Here is a 17,631-nt window from a genome sequence, read left to right as displayed (position 1 = left end):
ATAATAATAATAATAATAATAATAATAATAATAATAATCTTTCCTAATTCTTATTCTTATTCTTATTATTTAAAAAAGGTACTTATTATTATTTGGAAGCAAGTGACTGAAGTAAAATGCAGCGCCCAAGCTCTTTCAGCACAAACACGTACGCCCACAAATTTGTGACCAATCACACAATAAGTTCTAATGTGGAGGGTGGCAAAATGTTCTTCCAGTGGGTTGTAACAAAGAAGTTGCGGCAGATTGGAAACTGAGAACAGACTGAGGTGATTTTTGTCATGCACCTGCAACAATGAGTCAATTTTGGCAGTTTGGATGGAGCATGCAGAGGCCTTTAGAGTACAAGGCCAAATTATACACAGGAAACCAATTCAAATTTAGACGAGTATTTATTTGCACATGCAGGGATTACCGTCACTGGTAGCCTAAACCAGCCCTTGTTCTYCACTTTGCTTCGTACAGTCTGGACTCTCTGTTATTGAGAAACGATTGCTTGCTGGAGGCATGGACTATTGAAGTTTAAAACAATTGGATCTGAYTTTACCCAATCGCAAATGTTTAGCCGTGCCATATGTAGTGTGCCAGCTCTACCATGAAGGAAGCTAAGCTAAGAAGCTAACTGGAAATCACATGTGCTTTAAACAACCATCCCATACTAGGAAGAGAGAAAAATGGAGTCAAATGAGATGGCTGTAAATGAGAGCTGCAGGCTTTGTGAGACAAATTTAATTTCATTTGGAAGTCTTGTCAACACGGCCTGAATGGCTTCATTCTCTTCCTCTGCTGCCATTACTAAACTACAGGCAGAATCAAATGGCACCGAAAATCGATGTCATCGTTCACAACTCCTTCTGTTCGCTGATTGGCCCGTTTGAAATTACACTGGAGAAATCCCAGACAGAAAAGGAACATTTGAATCGAGCGGAGCTGCATAGGAAAGCAAAGGCCAGGTCAGTGGCAACTGGCATCTTTCTTTCACAACACTTAGTTCAACATCTCACTTCAGAGCTGAGTCTCGCCTTCTGGAAATGACATCATTGAAGAAGGGGATATGACCTCACCAGATGACTCAGCTCATAAACAACAAACATGATGTGTTTGACTCTGTTGCTTCAGTGCGAAATGTGTAACTAGTTGTTCTTAAGACAACTAAATCACTGTATTTTAATCACAGTATAAAAATAAAACTGATTGCACATTAATTATAAAAATATTCTAAACAKCTCAGTAGAGTATATTTGAAGTGCATTTAAGAATCAATGAAATCAATAAAAATATTTTTTTCTGTAAAATAAGAAAATTGTTTCTCATTTCTCATGGCTGTGATGGACCTGTGACCTGTCCAGGGTGTGCCCCACCCCTCGCATAGTGACTGCTGGATATGGGCACCAGTGACCCCCGTGACCCTGAATGAAGAAGCGGGTGATAATGAATGGATGGATGTTTCTCAGTGGACAAAAAATCTTGAGAAGATATTAAACAGTCTACATGTATCATCAGTTTAGGACTATGCACTTGCTAGGTTAAAAAAGTTTTGTGTGGAAGAAAATAATTGTAAAAAAAATAACTTGCAAGATTTACTAGAGAAAATTCTGTTAACAATTTGCACTAACATTTGGTAAGTAAATTTAAATGCTACAAATTCATGTAATATTTACTCTCATCATTATCTAGTAAAAGTTATTAAGAATATAGTTAAAGATTTGTGAATAAATCAGGTAAATTTTACTTAATTTGCTCAGGTAAATCTCGTAACATATACTTGATCAAATTAAGTAAAAGTTACCAGATTTATTCACAAATTTTAACTATATACTTAATAACTTTTACTAGATAATGATGAGTAAATATTACATGAATTTGTAGCATTTAAATTTACTTAAACATTAGTGCAAAATGTTACGAGGATTTTTTTCTAGTAAATCTTACAAGTTCTTTATAACAGTGCACATGCCTCAAGCACAATATTGTGGCATGACACCTCACAGCTACAGAGTGAGGTGTAGCTCATGTTGTAGTTCAAGACTTCACCACCARGTGGCGGTTTTGAAGAACCTTTATTGGATTCTTCTTCATGAACAACACAGACAAAATGAAACTCACAGGTCTTATTAATGACTGGGCCTACCACTCTCACTTATGGTTACTTCTGCTGAACGGTTTACCACAAGTTAACAAATAATGAACACACAAATTAGTGTAACACAACAGAATAATTGCTGAAAGATCAATGTTAACCAATTCCTTAAAATGATTTAACAACAACAAACATGAATCCTACCCACAATCCTCCACTGCAGTCACATGACAAACAGCCAAACACAGCAGAATGCTACAATATGCATTCCCTGTTCCCTGACAACTAAATATCACCTACATTATACTATTGCACACCAACAAATGTATTCAAGCAAAAGAAACCAGACAACTTATGTTTTACTTCGACCATGTCTTGTCCTCTCCTTGAAAAGTGAAGCAAGGGATTGAGGAGCAGCAGCCTTTGTGTGCATGCAGCCTCAGTTTCAGCCCAGAAGAGTGGAAGTTACTTAATATATTCATGTTTATCTGCTGTCCAGAAAATGCACTTAAATATTACTGGTAAAATAATATTAGCATTTACTTTTTTTGTACAGTAATATTGATATATAATATAATGCATATTGTTTATTTAGTAAATTCTAGTAGTTTAGAAATTTTGATATTTTTTGTAAAATTTAAAAGAATAAATAAATAAATGTTACTACACCCAAAAATCCTTTTTTTTCAATGTATCAACAAATGCTTTAAAAGAGTGAAAAAAAGGCTACAAATTGGATTTTATTAATTCCTTTTCCCAAAGTTACTGTAAATCTGTTATTACAGTTTGACAGGCAGTCAGTGTTTGGAAAACTATTTTAATCAAAACCACTAATGTCAAATTTTTAAAAGGAAAAATATTTATTTCAGTACGCTTTTGGTACATCTATATTTGTACAAACTTTAATGGAAGCACTTTTACTTATTGAGATATTAAGAGCTAAAAAAGACACCTATAGACACATCCAGGTCATAATCCTGTTTAAACTCAACAAACTTAATTCTATGGATTTTCAAGTGATCCGGTTATTTCATGCAGCTGAATCAAACAAACAGACAATCATCACAGTGTTGTCTGAATGTGTCACTGCTGAAGCTTCCTCAGACGTTATCTCACAGAGCCTCACCTGTCAGCGCTTCTTCACACACTCAGGTGTCAGCACATAAATATGGATTTAGTGRCTCCCAGCTTCGCTCTCATTCCAAACATTGTGTCGCAACACTGCAGAATTTAAAGACAAGTCATCATTCACCTCACATCCTCCCAAATTGTTGACAGTTTTATAACAGTTTGTGTTTCCAAATCTACCTGTGACATACAAAAAAGAAGCATCTACGTGTTATAGTTGTATACGATGTAAGTGCAATATTTACAAATGATGAATGTAATTCTGTACTTTTATTTTATGACTACACCATTTTTAAAAATGTTTATCTTTTTCTAGTACAGAAAGTTTACCCTCTATGGTACGATGTTGCCATTTGGCAACAAAMCTTTTGAGTTTCTTCCACACACACAGTGCCTCTAATTTTAAGATGTAGTGCAAAGAAAGTGAGATGGGATCCTAAGAGAACCAATAACAGTGTTTAAATTTGTCCCATGACTTCCTAGAGGGAAATGTGATGCACTTTTCTGCAGACCTCTTCGCAGGGAGGAACCTCACCATTTGACTGCTCAATAATCATCAAAAAACTATTTTCTTTACATTTTTTGAAGATGGAAAAAAGTACATAATCAGCTATCAGTGAATTAAGTTCACTATTCTGTGGTTTATTGCACTGTATTTGATYATTTAATAATGTTAAAGGGATCCCCGATTAGTTGTAACATTAAACTTTATTTGATAAACACATATTTTAACTGTAAAATAAAGACTAAAAATACTGTATGCTGTTTAGTTTTGTAAAATTTCAAAAATATATTTTAACATGGACGGAGCCATTTTATTTACACACAAAGCATTCTGGGTAAATGATGACGTGGGTAGATCATCAGTGCGAGGCTGCTAGCGAGCTATATCCACCCTGAAGGTTAATCTTGGACAATATCTGACGATCGTCTCTTTTAAATGAAACCAGAGAGCGTTGACAGAGAGGAGAAGGTAGAAATGACTCAGCCTGTAACTGAAAATATGGATGGAGGACAACAGAGCTGCTTCATGGAAGAAGAACCTCAGCTTAGCCTGTTAGTCTTTGTGCTAGCGCTGATGCTATATTGCCTTATATGTATTAGCGCAGTGCTAGCACAACAAACATGTTAAACTGAGGCCCTCAATCCATATTTTCAGTTACAGGCTGAGTCACTGTTGTGTTCCCCTCTCTGTTATGTGAATGGAGAACCTCAGTGATGAGAGGAAAATGTGTAGCGCTGAGCTAATACATATATATGGTGATGGCGTCTGGGCTAACGCTAAAGCTAACAGGTTAAGCTGAGGTTCTTCTTCCATGAAGCAGCTCTGTTGTCCTCCATCCATATTTTCAGTTACAGGCTGAGTCATTTCTACCTTCTCCTCTCTGTCAACGCTCTCTGGTTTCATTTAAAAGAGCCGATCGTCAGATATTGTCCAAGATTAACCTTCAGGGTGGATATAGCTCGCTAGCAGCCTCGCACTGATGACCTAGTTGATGTCATCATTTACCCAGAATGCTTTGCGTAAATAAAATGGCCCCGTCCATGTAATATATTTTTAAACTTTTAGTTTTAAAATGGTAAAACTAAAYAGCCTACAGTATTTTTATAGTTTTTATTTTACAGTTAAAATATAGGTTTATCAAATAAAGTCTAATGTTACAACTAATCGGGGATCACTTTAAACTGGTAAAATGTGGATGTTGCTGCACCATTAAGATTACCATTCTTTTGCTAGTCTGGCATGTTGAAGGCATGCTTAGAATCTACTATAATTTTGCATTTTATGAGTAATTTCCGTATTGCATATGCCTATAATTGACACTCTTTTCTTCCATATACAAAATGAAGGCAACACTGTTTTATAGTTTCTTACAAAAGGAAACCAAACTAAAGTTTCCTGTGGGTAGTGAGGATGAATCAGGATTTAGTGATGAAGAAAACGAGCAGCTTGCCACCCAGTAAGCTAAAGATAAAGGTGATGATGATTGAGACAGCAAGAATGATGAAGACTGAGCCAGAGAATGAGGACAATATAGGACAGTGGAGACAGTGAGGACAGAGGAGACAGTTACAGTTCACTGTGGATGAAAGTGCAACTATTATTTATGTGTTGCATTAAATTGGCAGGTTCATAACATACTAATACTATAGCTGGGAAGAGGAGCAGAAAGACCACTGCACCAGTTCCACCAGCAGATGGGCATTGGGACAAAAAATGTCCCTTGATCATGTTTACTTGGTCTGTTTTATGTAAAAAAAAGCATCCCAAACATTTTTTTCTAACTGGCATCATTATGCGTATCTTAGAGGGCAGCCTATTGATAGGTCTAAGGTCTCCATGGGCCATGTAATAGGTAGTGTATTTACAGTGATGTGTTGGATCATTTGAAACAGACTTCTGAGGAAAGGATATGAATAAATAATCTACTTGTTGTAAATATCTGAATGACCCAAGTTTGGTTGTGACCAGATGATCAGAGAAGTTTGAGCAGAGAGCAAACATTCAGCAGTCTCTGCACCGACACATACACAATCTATGCTCAGCACACATAAAGTCATGTAGTGACATAGAACTTGTTTGGTTACAAAACCAGCAACAAACTAAATGGTGTCATTCAAAAGTGTATGTTGTTTTTGAGAGAGTTATTTCATAAGCCAGATAAATAAGATAAATAATAAAAAAAATAAAATTGGTCCTAGTTTGGCTAGCCATTAGCCTGGACAAAGACTTTTGCCTTTATACCTCTTCATGAATCAATCAATCTCTTTATTTAGACACAATTATGGTCCATAAAAAAACAGACAAAACAAGAACAATAAAAAAGTAATAAAATAAAAATAAAAATAAATAAATAAAATTAATGATGAATGATGTCACGGTTGATAAGATGCATCACTTCAAAAATGACTGAACTATCCCTTTAAGATTGGATTTGTTTTAAAACCACAGAAATCAACATTGTTTTTTTAATTAAGTTTTTTCAAAGAGCTATACAGCAGGTAAGAGATTTATTGTTTACAACCGTTTGCACAGAAACCCAAGATCTCACCTATTCCTTTAAGMACATTTAGAAAKAAAGTGTATTAATCGAGTTTGAATTACTTTTCAAACAGGAATCTAAATCTTTTAGTTTTTCGAAGAACATATTACAGTATCATTAAGTCCGTTAATGTTRGGCTGTTGCTCTCATGTGGCAGATGTACACCCATGCACAACCCCCCACCCCTCCCCACTCCTACCCCTGCAGGAGAATCAGAGAAGTCCTGAGAGCCGCCGCTGGTTAAATGGTCAGCTTCAGAGCCTCATTACCTAATCACAGCACAGCCTCAGTTCAGATGCACATGGTCAAGAGAAGCCTGTCCTCCTTTACATAAAGGATGGTRTTCTTTTAATTCAAGCTAAATTTGGTGTCATRTTTCACATTTTTTACAAATAAGTTGAACATGTTGCTTTACAAGCTGACAAAATRAGCCTCTTTTGTTGCGTCTACAACTAGTTTTTGAGGCATTGTGATACATGAAACTGGTTCTTTACATCTCCAACTATTAGTAACATTTCTAAATGTATGATTGTGTTTGTTATGACTTCCCTGCAGCTCCCACAGTGCTTTGTATGTGGATGTCTATTTTTCCTCACATTCTCAGCAACAACTAACGATTTTTTTTTCTGAGCTGAATCACATCACTGTTTCACATTTGATCTCAGAAAGTCAATGTCATTGATTTTGTCTCTCTGATTCTGTGCTTTGTATTATATGTATTCACATGAATCAGAAGCATTGTTGTTGAAGAATGTTTTTCTTTTTTATTTTTTTTTCTAAACCATTTTTCTACCCCATGTTTGTGTCCTGWCTCTGCAGGAGCTTTTGAGGATGAGGATATCATCCACGTGGAGGGGACAGTGGACCCAGTGAGAGATATGGAGATCATCCACGAGGAGCTGAGGATGAAGGATGAGGAGATGATCGGCCCCATTATTGACAAGCTGGAGAAGACGGCCATTAGAGGCGGTGACAAGAAACTCAAACCAGAATATGTGAGTCAATGTCCCAGCAGGCCCTTTGCTCCCCCTCACAGCAAGGCACAAATAATAACCCTCCCACACACATGGCCGTGGAGAAAAAAGTATGTTTTTTTTAATCTCCCTCCAAGGTCTCACCCATCCCCCTGGACCATTTTTTCCCTCTCTGAGATTGAAAGTGATCAGGGGTCAGGGGTTTTCTGCTGTAGAAATCATTAATAGAGTGTTACTTATTCAGCTGCCGACCCCGGGTCGCAGCACTGGGCTAATGAAAGTGTTTCTACACGGCTCTTTTCATCTAAAGTAATACTCAAATCATGGCACCACTCTTGCTCATCCTTATACTCCTACAGCAGCTCGGGAAATTGTTTAAGGCCACACAAAGTGTGACACATCTGCCTATACCTCGCAACGAATACTGTAAATGTTTAGCATCTTCCTTGACAGAGCGACGTTCCACCTGTTCTCTGAGGTGCAGGTCGAAACGCAAGGCAAGCTGCAGAAAAAGGAGCAGAAAATTTCCCATCCTGCAAGTTGGATCAAAATGCTTGTGCATTCAGACACATTCGGATGCTTGTATTGCTGCTGTAATGAGGCYGGGAGAGCATCTTCAGCCACGATTTGCAAGAAGGCATGGATTGGTGCGCAACGAAGAGGTGGCCTTTCACTCGGAGCAGCATGCCCAATTTTTGGTCCCAACACGCCGAGGCTCTGACCACTCATTACACTAACGAGAAGGGCTATTTCACCTGCTGCAGGCACCCCCCCACGAGTGGTGGGTTTGCTTCAGATGCCCCACCCTCCCCTCCCTCCTCCCTCTCTCTCCTTTTCAGCCAGCAGCAGCACCTCCCTACATCCCTGCAGCCCCCACAGACAGAAGCCATTCAGGCCAAGCAGGTGGCCGCTTACTACCATAATTGCTAACAATTTTAGGCAATGAATAAAAATAATCTCCATTACTTGTCAAAGGTTGCGCACGCGTCGGCAAGTGAGGATCTATAGAAGGCCTCTCTCCGTGGTGAAGAATGGTGACTATCAAAGACGACTCTAAGCTTTTAGATGGGAGGGATTAAGTGATTGTGCCGGCTGAGATCTGGGTTGAACGTGCTCAGCTGTGCGCAGGCTCACGTGCACATGTTTATGTCTCCATCTATAGACAAAAAATTAAAAAAAAATCAAGAAAGTGGCTACACTGTAAAAAATGAAATGTTGGATTTACTTAACCATGTTATGTTACCTGGTTCCACTTAACTGAGTTGAGTAAATTTAAAGCAATATACCAGTTTTTTAACCAAAGAACATGAGYATGTTGCTTTGAATTTACTCAACTCAGTTAAGTGGAACCAGGTCACATAACATGGTTAAGTAAATCCAACATTTCATTTTTAGAGTGTATTCAAATAAAAGGGTGGAGTTACCTAAATTTTCCTCTTTGCTAAGTAAAAACCTTTGGAAATGCTCAGTCATTCTTAGTGTCATTAAAATTTATAAGCAGATTTAATTCAATTTTTATAAAAGTATTTTTGATGATTATTGCAAGTTTATTATTTTTTAACTAAGCTTTTTTAAGGAAAGGTGTTATTTAAACTATTTACACTCTCAGGCCTAATGACAAAAGTGGTGAAAATTGATTCTAGTGTTTATCATTAGATAAATAACAGATTTTACAAACTTGAAAAGGTGTGAAAAATACAGAAWGTATTTGAGTTTATGTCCATTTGTTGTTTTCATTGTTTTAAACATATTCGAGAGAACATATTAACAAAACGTCTATTAGGATGGTTGACTCTGAAAACAAAATAATAATTACGAATATTTGAACATCTTATGTGACGAAAACAGTTTGAAAAATCAAAAATTGTTCTAAAATAATCATTGTTCTGCTTCTTAATAAAACTCATCAAAGTTGCTCTAATTTGCTCTCTGGATAAAAAACCACTTGTTTTTCTGTTGTGAGTTTAGGATGAATATATGTGCACGCAGAGATGCAGAGCTCATATGTATGCTGGTTTGTAAATTCGTTTTGTGTGTTTTCAAGAACAATGTTTCATCATCTTTGTCCACACGGATCCTCGCAATCCCTCTCCTCACCAAACAATAATAAGAAACCGGCCCACCAGCGGCGCTTCATGGTGGCAAGCGTATGTGTTTGACCCCTGTGGGACCTATATGCCTTTTATTAACACCTGCCTGTTAGAGGAGCGCTGCAAGGCGGCTGCGAGCTGATGAGGGAAACCTGGAGCGGGTTCAGCCCGTGTCACCGGCCGTTTGCTGTTTCCATTTCACAGATGATTAATCTCTCTGTGAAGACTTGGGCCGGCGCAGGCGGAGTGTATGCAGCTCTTCCTGCGCGCTCTCCCGCTGGCTGCACTCTGGCTGCCTGACTAAAAGGCCTTTAGAATTCCTGCGGAGAGAGATGTGCAGAGAGTGAATGCAGCTGGCTGGGGGTCAGCGTGTGGAGCTTTTTTCTGCCATTGTGTAATTGAGGCTCGGGCAGGATTTTTTTCCTCAGTTCTTTCAAAAGAGAGTATGATTGTGAAGTGCTGTAAGGGGTTCGGGAGGGGGCTGGTGGTGGGGGGGGGGGGGGAAAAGGAGGTAGGGAGAGTGTTGCAGGGGGTGGGGGAGTTTTTATATGAAGGGGGAGGTCAAGTTGACAGGAACAAAAAGAATGTGTTCCGCTAATTTCTGTGGGGCTGGATCAACAATAATGGGCTCAATTTCTTTATTACAAATTTTATAAYGACCTCCCTCCCATTTTCCCACCCTTTTCCGCTTCCAGATCCTGTCAAGACCCAGTCCTGCCCGCGGTCTCAGCCCACAAGTGCCATCTGTAATGAATGCGGCATACGTCGCTGTAAACGCTCAATGTTTTCAGAAACAGCAAATAATTAGCACTGCACCTCACGAGTGCTCATTCAGTGTATCACTGTACGCTGTGCAAAGTGCCTGAGGAAGGGCCAATAATTTACACCTTACTAACCAACTTCCAWTTAGTTTCCCCCTCTTTCCAATTTCATCTCCCTTCCCTGTTCTTTTTATTAAACCGTCCCAGAGGAATATTAGTGCATAAAGCCGGGGCTCAGAGAGACACCCCAGAAGGYTTTTTTCTTGTCAGGATTTAAAGAAGCAAAGAGGGTCTTGTTCATGCCATCCCTGTCAAAGCCAGGCTACTCCTGCCTGAATGAGAGCAAAAGCCATTGTTCACTTTGGCATCAGGATGCCATGCATTTAGGAAATAATTACCCCATACCCTGCTGGGCTTATTCTTTTTCATCTCCTTTAATGGCTTCTTGTTCATTCTTTTTTAACCCTAAACAGGACGTTATGTGCAAAATAAAGAGCTGGGTTGTGGATGAAAAGAAGCACGTCCGCTACTATCATGATTGGAACGACAAGGAGGTAAGACTTTGATGTTTGATCACGTTGAATTTATTAGCGTGACTTTTCAAGGCATATGATTTCATACGACCTGTTTTCCTTCTTTCTGCAAAAACACAAACTAAAATGCATAGTTTTTTTGTTTAACTTTACTTATGTTGAAGCTAATAACATTTGGCCAAGCTGATCTTGATTTAAAGTCGTCATATCCCCCCCACCCCCACCCACAGTTCTTATAATTTCATTTAGCTTCATTTGGCTCTGTCTGCGTTGTCCTCAAAAGCCACTTTGGAAAATTGTGGATTCTCAGAACTTCTCTGGTTTTTTTTTTCTTTTTGGTTCTACAGATTGAAGTGCTGAACAAATACTTGTTTTTGACATCCAAACCAATGATCTACCTCGTTAATCTCTCTGAGAAAGACTACATAAGGAGGAAGAACAAATGGTAAGTGCTTGAAAGAAGAGAAGAAGGGGGGTAGACTTGTTGCACTCACTAATCACCACCACAGAGCTTTCCTTCTTCTTACACAAGGAGTTACATTTATTTTAACAAACTTTGACTAAGTCAGCGACACAAATTGTGTGCCCCCCGCCTCCCCCACCCAGCACACCCTCCTCCCCCCCGTGTGTTTTCATTATGAAACCAACTCCTGCTGGCAGAACCGTTCATATCTGTGAGAGAGGATCTGCCTGGAGGTGGCACTGAGTAAACTCCAACACAACATCCAGCTCTGCAAACTGTAACCGGCCCCCAGACTGCGCACTTCATTAGGCACGCACTGGCATATGGTCTTCATTTTCCCCCAACCAAATTTCTCATGTGATATCAAAGAGAAGGATGGTTTTCAGTGACAAAACAAGTACRTTTAAAGCCCAAACAAGTGATTAATACTGTCACGGAGACGACCGATGAATCACAGTGACAGATATTAACTGAAATATTTCGCTGCAGATGTTTGGTTTTGTCTTCACATGTTGTTGCTCTTGCTTTACAAGAATTTCTTTACAGCGATGAAACTTCCACGCCCTGCGAGACCGCTGAGAAAGTCTTGATAAATCGATGTACACTTAGTGTTTGTTTCAATCTAAACACAGAGCTCAGAACAACTTAAATATCAGAGGCACTTTCTGGTTGTTYAGTGAATCATTAAAGGAATGCATATCACCCACTGTCCTTCAGGCCAGAGTTTTAAACAGTAATCTTCTSTTRAGGAATGATGGAGTTGTAGCCATTTTGGCCAGACATTGAAAATATTAATGTTATCTTCATGCAAACCTATCCTCAGAGTATGTTTTTTTAATGATGCTCAGCTACTATAACTTAATATAGGTCAAYATCTGTGACTGAGTTAGAGATTTTTGTGTTTTGTTGACTTCAGAATCATTTYTGTAGTTTTATTAAAATTTGTCCACATTTGCCTTTCGGTGGCAGGTAAATAAAARTTATAAAGTGGTAGTTAATTTTTTTAAGTGGGGTTCTATTGAAAGTATATGAACAGACAATGTCTTACCTGTTGTAGATAATTTTTGAATAATCTTAGTTTAGAGAATTACGGGTTTTATTTTATTTTATTTTTGGACTGGACTTGCTCAACCTAATTGTGTCAAACTGAACAGAAATAAATTTTATTTCACCAAAATTTGGTTGCTACTCAAGCTATCTACAACAGGTAAGATGTTAATTGTTCGTAACCTTTTAACATAACCCTACATCAAAATTTCTGAACTGTTTCCTCTTCCTGTTCTTGCAGCACTGGGATCCTCTTCCTTGTCATAAACACACTTTATGTTGTCACCTGGCTGCAGAAAGCTGTTGTTTGACATTCACTGGGTTTTTAGGGCTACTCCCCCCCCCCCCACTACAGGTGTTTTGTCAATAATTTGGATTTTTATCACACTTTTCCTATTGGCCTCTGAGCTTACAGTGTTGTTTCTTTTTTTTAAACAAATTTTGTTTTAGTGCTTTACTTGGCAGCATTGTAATACAAGAGTTGTTTACCTGTGACTGTTAAAACGTTCCTGTCACAAAAGTATAACTGTCAGGTGGTGGGTGGAGTAAGAGCTCATAAATCAAATGATTCATGACAAGTGGAACATCCATCATCAGTAGGGAAATAGTTTTTCTCGCTCTTTTTTTTTCGTTTTGTGTGAGTGTGTGTGTGTTTTTTTAAGTGTGAAATGTCATAAATCTTCAAGCTTTTTTAAACAGGCAAACAGTAGTGCTCAGGTGTCCCGAGGGCTCTGCCATGAACAATGCCGACATCAAAGTGTTGACGTTTGACAAGTGATGAGTCACTTCCCGTGTCCAGAAAGGAGCTCACACCTGTATGGAGATGATTACAGGTAGATCTAGCTGGCCCTAATTGTACAATAAATGCTGCTCTCAGCCCTAATGGCAGCTAGTCTGCTGCAGAGACGCCAGACTGCCATTTGGCTGTCGCCATGCTCTCGTGTTTTTCCACCAGCGCAGTTGAGATGATGATACGGTTAAGAACTATTCAAAGCAAACAGCAAGACAAATTGCAATCTCAGCTTTAATGTGTCGAGGAAGAGACGGCGAATCGTAGAATTAGGCAAATAAGCCAATTTTTATCCATATCTCTCAGGACGTCCGTTCAGGCCATTCCACAGTTTCACTTTTTTTTTTTGGTATTATTTTATTTATTTATTTTTCTGGAGTGTTTTTATTTTTGAAGTGTTTCTTTGAGTGCATGCTTCCCAGCAAGGTTTAAGTCAATGTTATCAATTTTAGCAACATGCATCAGATACATTATTATTATTACGCCATCTTTTTGCACAAACAGATGATTACGTTTGCCTTTTTAACAGCTTCGGCCTCCAAAAGCAGATAAGATCATTTCGTTTGGAGGATGCGGAAACACATAGCAAGCGGCCCTTGTTTAGACAAGAATACACAGTATTAGCCTTAGCGAGCCATCATTAATGGAAGGATCAGACGAGGAGCAAGGCCTCCTTTCATCCTCAGGTTCTCTGCTGGAGACAGAACATCATTTACTGTTGAGAGGAGCACATGGCTCCAATCCTATACAGTTCATGTGTATGAGAATGCGTTCATGTGCATGTTTGAAGTCTGTTTCAGAGGCGACTCCACGCTCATTTGGATGCTGGTGTAATTGCAGTGCGGAGATCAAAGGCACGCGGGCCGAGTGATGTTCCAGAGGAGACTTTTACCACACAACCCTCTCCTCTGTGCAGAGGGGGGCCGCCTGCTGCTCACCGCTCCCCTCTCCCCTCCAGCCATACACTGCCCCCTGCACATCCCCGCTCATAAAAAATGATTAAGACTGCATTTGTCATGTGTTTATGACTGAGAGGCATTGCGTGATAGGGAATGGCATCTACAAGAGTCTATCGAGAGGCTTTTTTTCCCTTTTTCCCCACGGTTTGTGAGCTGTTTGGTCGACTGTTTCTCTGCACCACATACCAGAACTTGTGTGGTCATTAAAGCACTGTTGATGATGAGACGGCTGCAGTCTGTCAGCGTTGGCATCTGTCGCAGTCCCTCTAAAATATTCTGTATATTACAGCTATCACTTTTTGCATAGTTTAATGGGTTCGGTTAGCAGATATTTATTTAATCTTCCTCGGAGGACAAAGAGCAGCCACATTTTGYGATGCGGCAAAAGGCACCCTGGAGAATATTCCAGCTATATGCGTTGATGTTTTTCTTATTTGTCATTTCCTTTTTCTGTGTTTTTTTCTCCTTTTGGACAATGTGCATTAAAGTAAATTGGTGCCTCTTAAGTAGATGAGTTGACCTTTAAGGAAACCAGCAAGCGTGACCTGTCTGTGAGTGCTTCTGCMGAGTGGTTTCTCCCAGTGAGTGGAAGAACTGCAGGGTACCATCGCTTGSAGCTTTTATTAACTCTGTTGGTCTGGGTCTGTTTGTCTGTCTATATGCCAAGTGTGTGTGTGTATGTAGTATAGTTCTGTTTAGTTTGTGCAGACTTATTGCTGCTTTCCCAAACCTTTAATTGCAAACTTTTTGAACATCATCTCCCATCTAGTCTGTGCTACACTGGATACTTTACTGTTGTTATTCTTTATGATTTGTGTCAACATTTATGCACATATTATAGTTTTTTTCTTCAAGTATGCTTCATATTTGGTGAAATTTATCCATTTAATTATTTGAAGGAGGGTTTTGTTCAACTTAATTAGTGTGATCTTCACTAACGACTGATTTGTTTTCTACCCATCTAAACATTTTTCACTGTTTTTGCAAATAAAACATGTTTTAAACAATTTAAATTTAATGCTATAAGGGGCAGAAAGTCTTAAAATAACAAAAAGAGGAAATTTCTTGTTTTTGAAAAGAAGGATGAAAAAGTAAAATAGCTTAAATGATCAGTAAAGCCTGAGGATGAAATAATATTTTTGGCTTTCTTGGATCTGATACCCAGGTCTGCCTGCAGGAGGAGCTTTCACAATTAAAGCAAAAAGATGAAGCCAGCATTCTATGATTAGACTCTTAAACTATTTTTTTCAGTTTATTGATAAAGAATCAGGTTAAATTAGTAGTTTTATTTTACCTGATTTTTTAGGATGAATAATTTCCAATAAGATTCTGTGGCAAACAGAAGATAAATTGTTTTCAGTCAGTGTCAATACACAATGCACAGCAGCAACATTTATTTGTCTCCCATAAACTTTATTGCGACATTGAGTGCAAAACTGCTTGTTCCATCCAGGATCTTAGTAAGTACTATCTAAAAAGTTTAGTTTGAAACCCCTGCATCTCACATATAATCACTTCCTCTTTCCCGCTCTCTGCTGTGTGGGAATCTAAGAAACACTTTCCATGGCSGGCTGTGTACCTTACTGCCCACAGTGGGTCCTAATGGATGCCTTTAGTGAGCTTTCAGCGAAGGAAAACAACAGGAAAAGACGTATAGTGAAGTTGAAACAGATGGCAGCTCAGTTAACCTGGTTATTGACTGTCCCCAAGTTCAGGTAATGAAAGGACACATGTTGACACGTCACCCCATTGTCTTTGATGTGTTCTGTTGGGAGAAAGAGCTTGATGAGAATTTTTCTCTCCTTTTTTTTTGTTTTTTTTTGTTGTTTTTTTTTCCTTTCGCTTGTCTCCTGTTGAAGATCCGATACAGACTGTGACCTGTTCCTTTTTGATCAAACCGCACTCTGATGAAGACTGAGCGTGTCCCCTCACAGACCAGCAATGCATCCGTGCAGCAAGACGACGTGGATCCTTTCTCACCTGTAGAGCTTGTAGTTTGACATTTTGCAGACATAAAAGACGTCTGAGAGAGTTGAGTTTGTCTAATGGTAGACTTCTCCGGCTTTGTCGAGCAGCGCTTTTTATTTTCTCTCTGATAAGGTTAAGAGCAAACAGGCATGTCACAGTGAGTAGCCTGCAGCCTCGATGGCCCTAATGAGACAAATAAATGAATTAAGTGTTGCCACATAGAGCTCCTGAAAGCTTATTATCAAGATTATTATTGAACTGTTACGAAAAGGAGGGGGGGGGGGGAGAGAAAAAATAGATGTCGGACTGAAACGGGGGCATGATTGGCTGATGTTACATATGTCCTTGATTACCTTCCTTCGGCTTTTATTCTAATAAGTGGCATTCTTTGTACTCCCCGGGACAGCTAGACAGTCTGACACACGATGAGAATAAATATTGCATGTGGCAGACATTAAGCTGTCATCCTGGAAAAAAAAAGAAGAGATGGAGAAATCTGTGTGGTGTTCTTCGAAGCTACACTTTGCCTGCTCTTGTCACAATTGTCACATCCTGATGACTCCCCCCACCTTCCCCCTYCTCTCTCTCTCTCTTACTCTCTCTACCCCAGCCCCCCTTATTTTTTCTCGCCCAGTCAACCACCAAAAATGACAGCATGGATACTCCATATCAAAAAGTAAATAAATAAATGAATAAAATAAAAAATGGTGATGCACCATCTCCTTTGGGATGACCGACAATATGAGTTTGTTTAGTTTTTTTATTATTGTTAATATTCTCACTTCTCTCTTAAATAGGATGTATCTTTGATAATGTTGTCTCAGTGACAAAACTAAGTGGCAGCGGTTTGTTAAGTTTTTTTTTTCTGTCATGTGTGGACATGTAAAGTTGCGGGATTTAATGGGTGCAGTTATCAAAGAAAGCAAAGTTGTTAAAAAAAAGCTTGTTACCAGCACTCCCTCAAGGTTTGTTTGAGATACGATGTGAGATGATGCTCTTAATTAAAGCTGCTCCCATTGTGCGTGCGCCATGTTCAGTTTCCTCCAGCTTGTGATTGCTTTGAAGATGGAAAGAAGTTGATAATATTGGCGATAGTGTGTGTGTGTGTATGCGTGTGTGTGAATGTGTGTGTCACTTCCTTCCTCCTCCCYTCTCAGAGCCTGATGTGTAATGCCTTCCCATGCAGCTATGGCCACAGGGAGCAGAGAGTGTCTGCACWCTCGTCGCTCAGGAGCTCACCACTGGGAGGATGAAAAGCATCCCACAGAGTCCCTGACTTCCCAGCCTCMAAAGCCACCATGAGCTCATACCTCTCATTTCTGTCTCCCTTAAAAGAGGATGGAAAGAGAGAGAGGGGTGTGGGATAGCGTGTGCTGTGTGCTGCAGCATCCCAACCTTAAAAAGGTCCCATCCCTTTAATCTGGACCTAGCAGAACAGAAAAATCTCATAGCCTATGAACTGATAGAGGAGAAAATGTGTGAAAAGGCTTAGTGACCAGATTCAAGCAATAGTTTGTTGTTTTTTTTATATATGAGGTTATGTGGAATGATCATGAACAATCATTATCTTACCTGTTGCAGATAGCTCTTTGAACAACCTCACTTTCGAGAAATAGACTTGTTGCGCTGGTAAGCTAATGGAAGAGTGCAATACTGCCAACTTACACTCAAAAAACTGATTGTTGAATTTACTTAGCAAAGTTACAGCGGGTAAAATAAGTATTGAACACGTCAACATTTTTCTCAGTAAATATATTACTAGAGGTGCTAATGACATGAAATTTTCACCAGATG

At 39.1% G+C, this 17,631-nt stretch overlaps 1 protein-coding gene and 1 long non-coding RNA gene across 3 annotated transcripts in view; both read left to right on the top strand.

Moving 5' to 3' along the window:
* Positions 1 to 17,631, top strand: part of LOC106512876 (obg-like ATPase 1) — a 48,966-nt gene that overhangs the window by 15,719 nt on the left and 15,616 nt on the right. For both annotated transcript variants that reach the window (XM_014001395.1, XM_014001396.1), the window contains 3 exons: positions 7,072 to 7,247; positions 10,551 to 10,631; positions 10,958 to 11,055. In XM_014001395.1, the coding sequence (XP_013856849.1) occupies positions 7,072 to 7,247; positions 10,551 to 10,631; positions 10,958 to 11,055 (355 nt within the window). The remainder of the gene's footprint in view (positions 1 to 7,071; positions 7,248 to 10,550; positions 10,632 to 10,957; positions 11,056 to 17,631) is intronic.
* Positions 15,287 to 16,858, top strand: LOC106512877 (uncharacterized). Its single transcript, XR_001309734.1, has 2 exons — positions 15,287 to 15,584; positions 15,729 to 16,858. It is a non-coding gene; the product is annotated as an uncharacterized LOC106512877 (long non-coding RNA).

The sequence above is a fragment of the Austrofundulus limnaeus genome, unplaced genomic scaffold (genome assembly GCF_001266775.1).
Source record: "Austrofundulus limnaeus strain Quisiro unplaced genomic scaffold, Austrofundulus_limnaeus-1.0 Scaffold9, whole genome shotgun sequence".
In the NCBI taxonomy this organism is placed as follows: Eukaryota; Metazoa; Chordata; class Actinopteri; order Cyprinodontiformes; family Rivulidae; genus Austrofundulus; species Austrofundulus limnaeus.
This window is presented reverse-complemented; position numbering and strand designations above follow the sequence as displayed.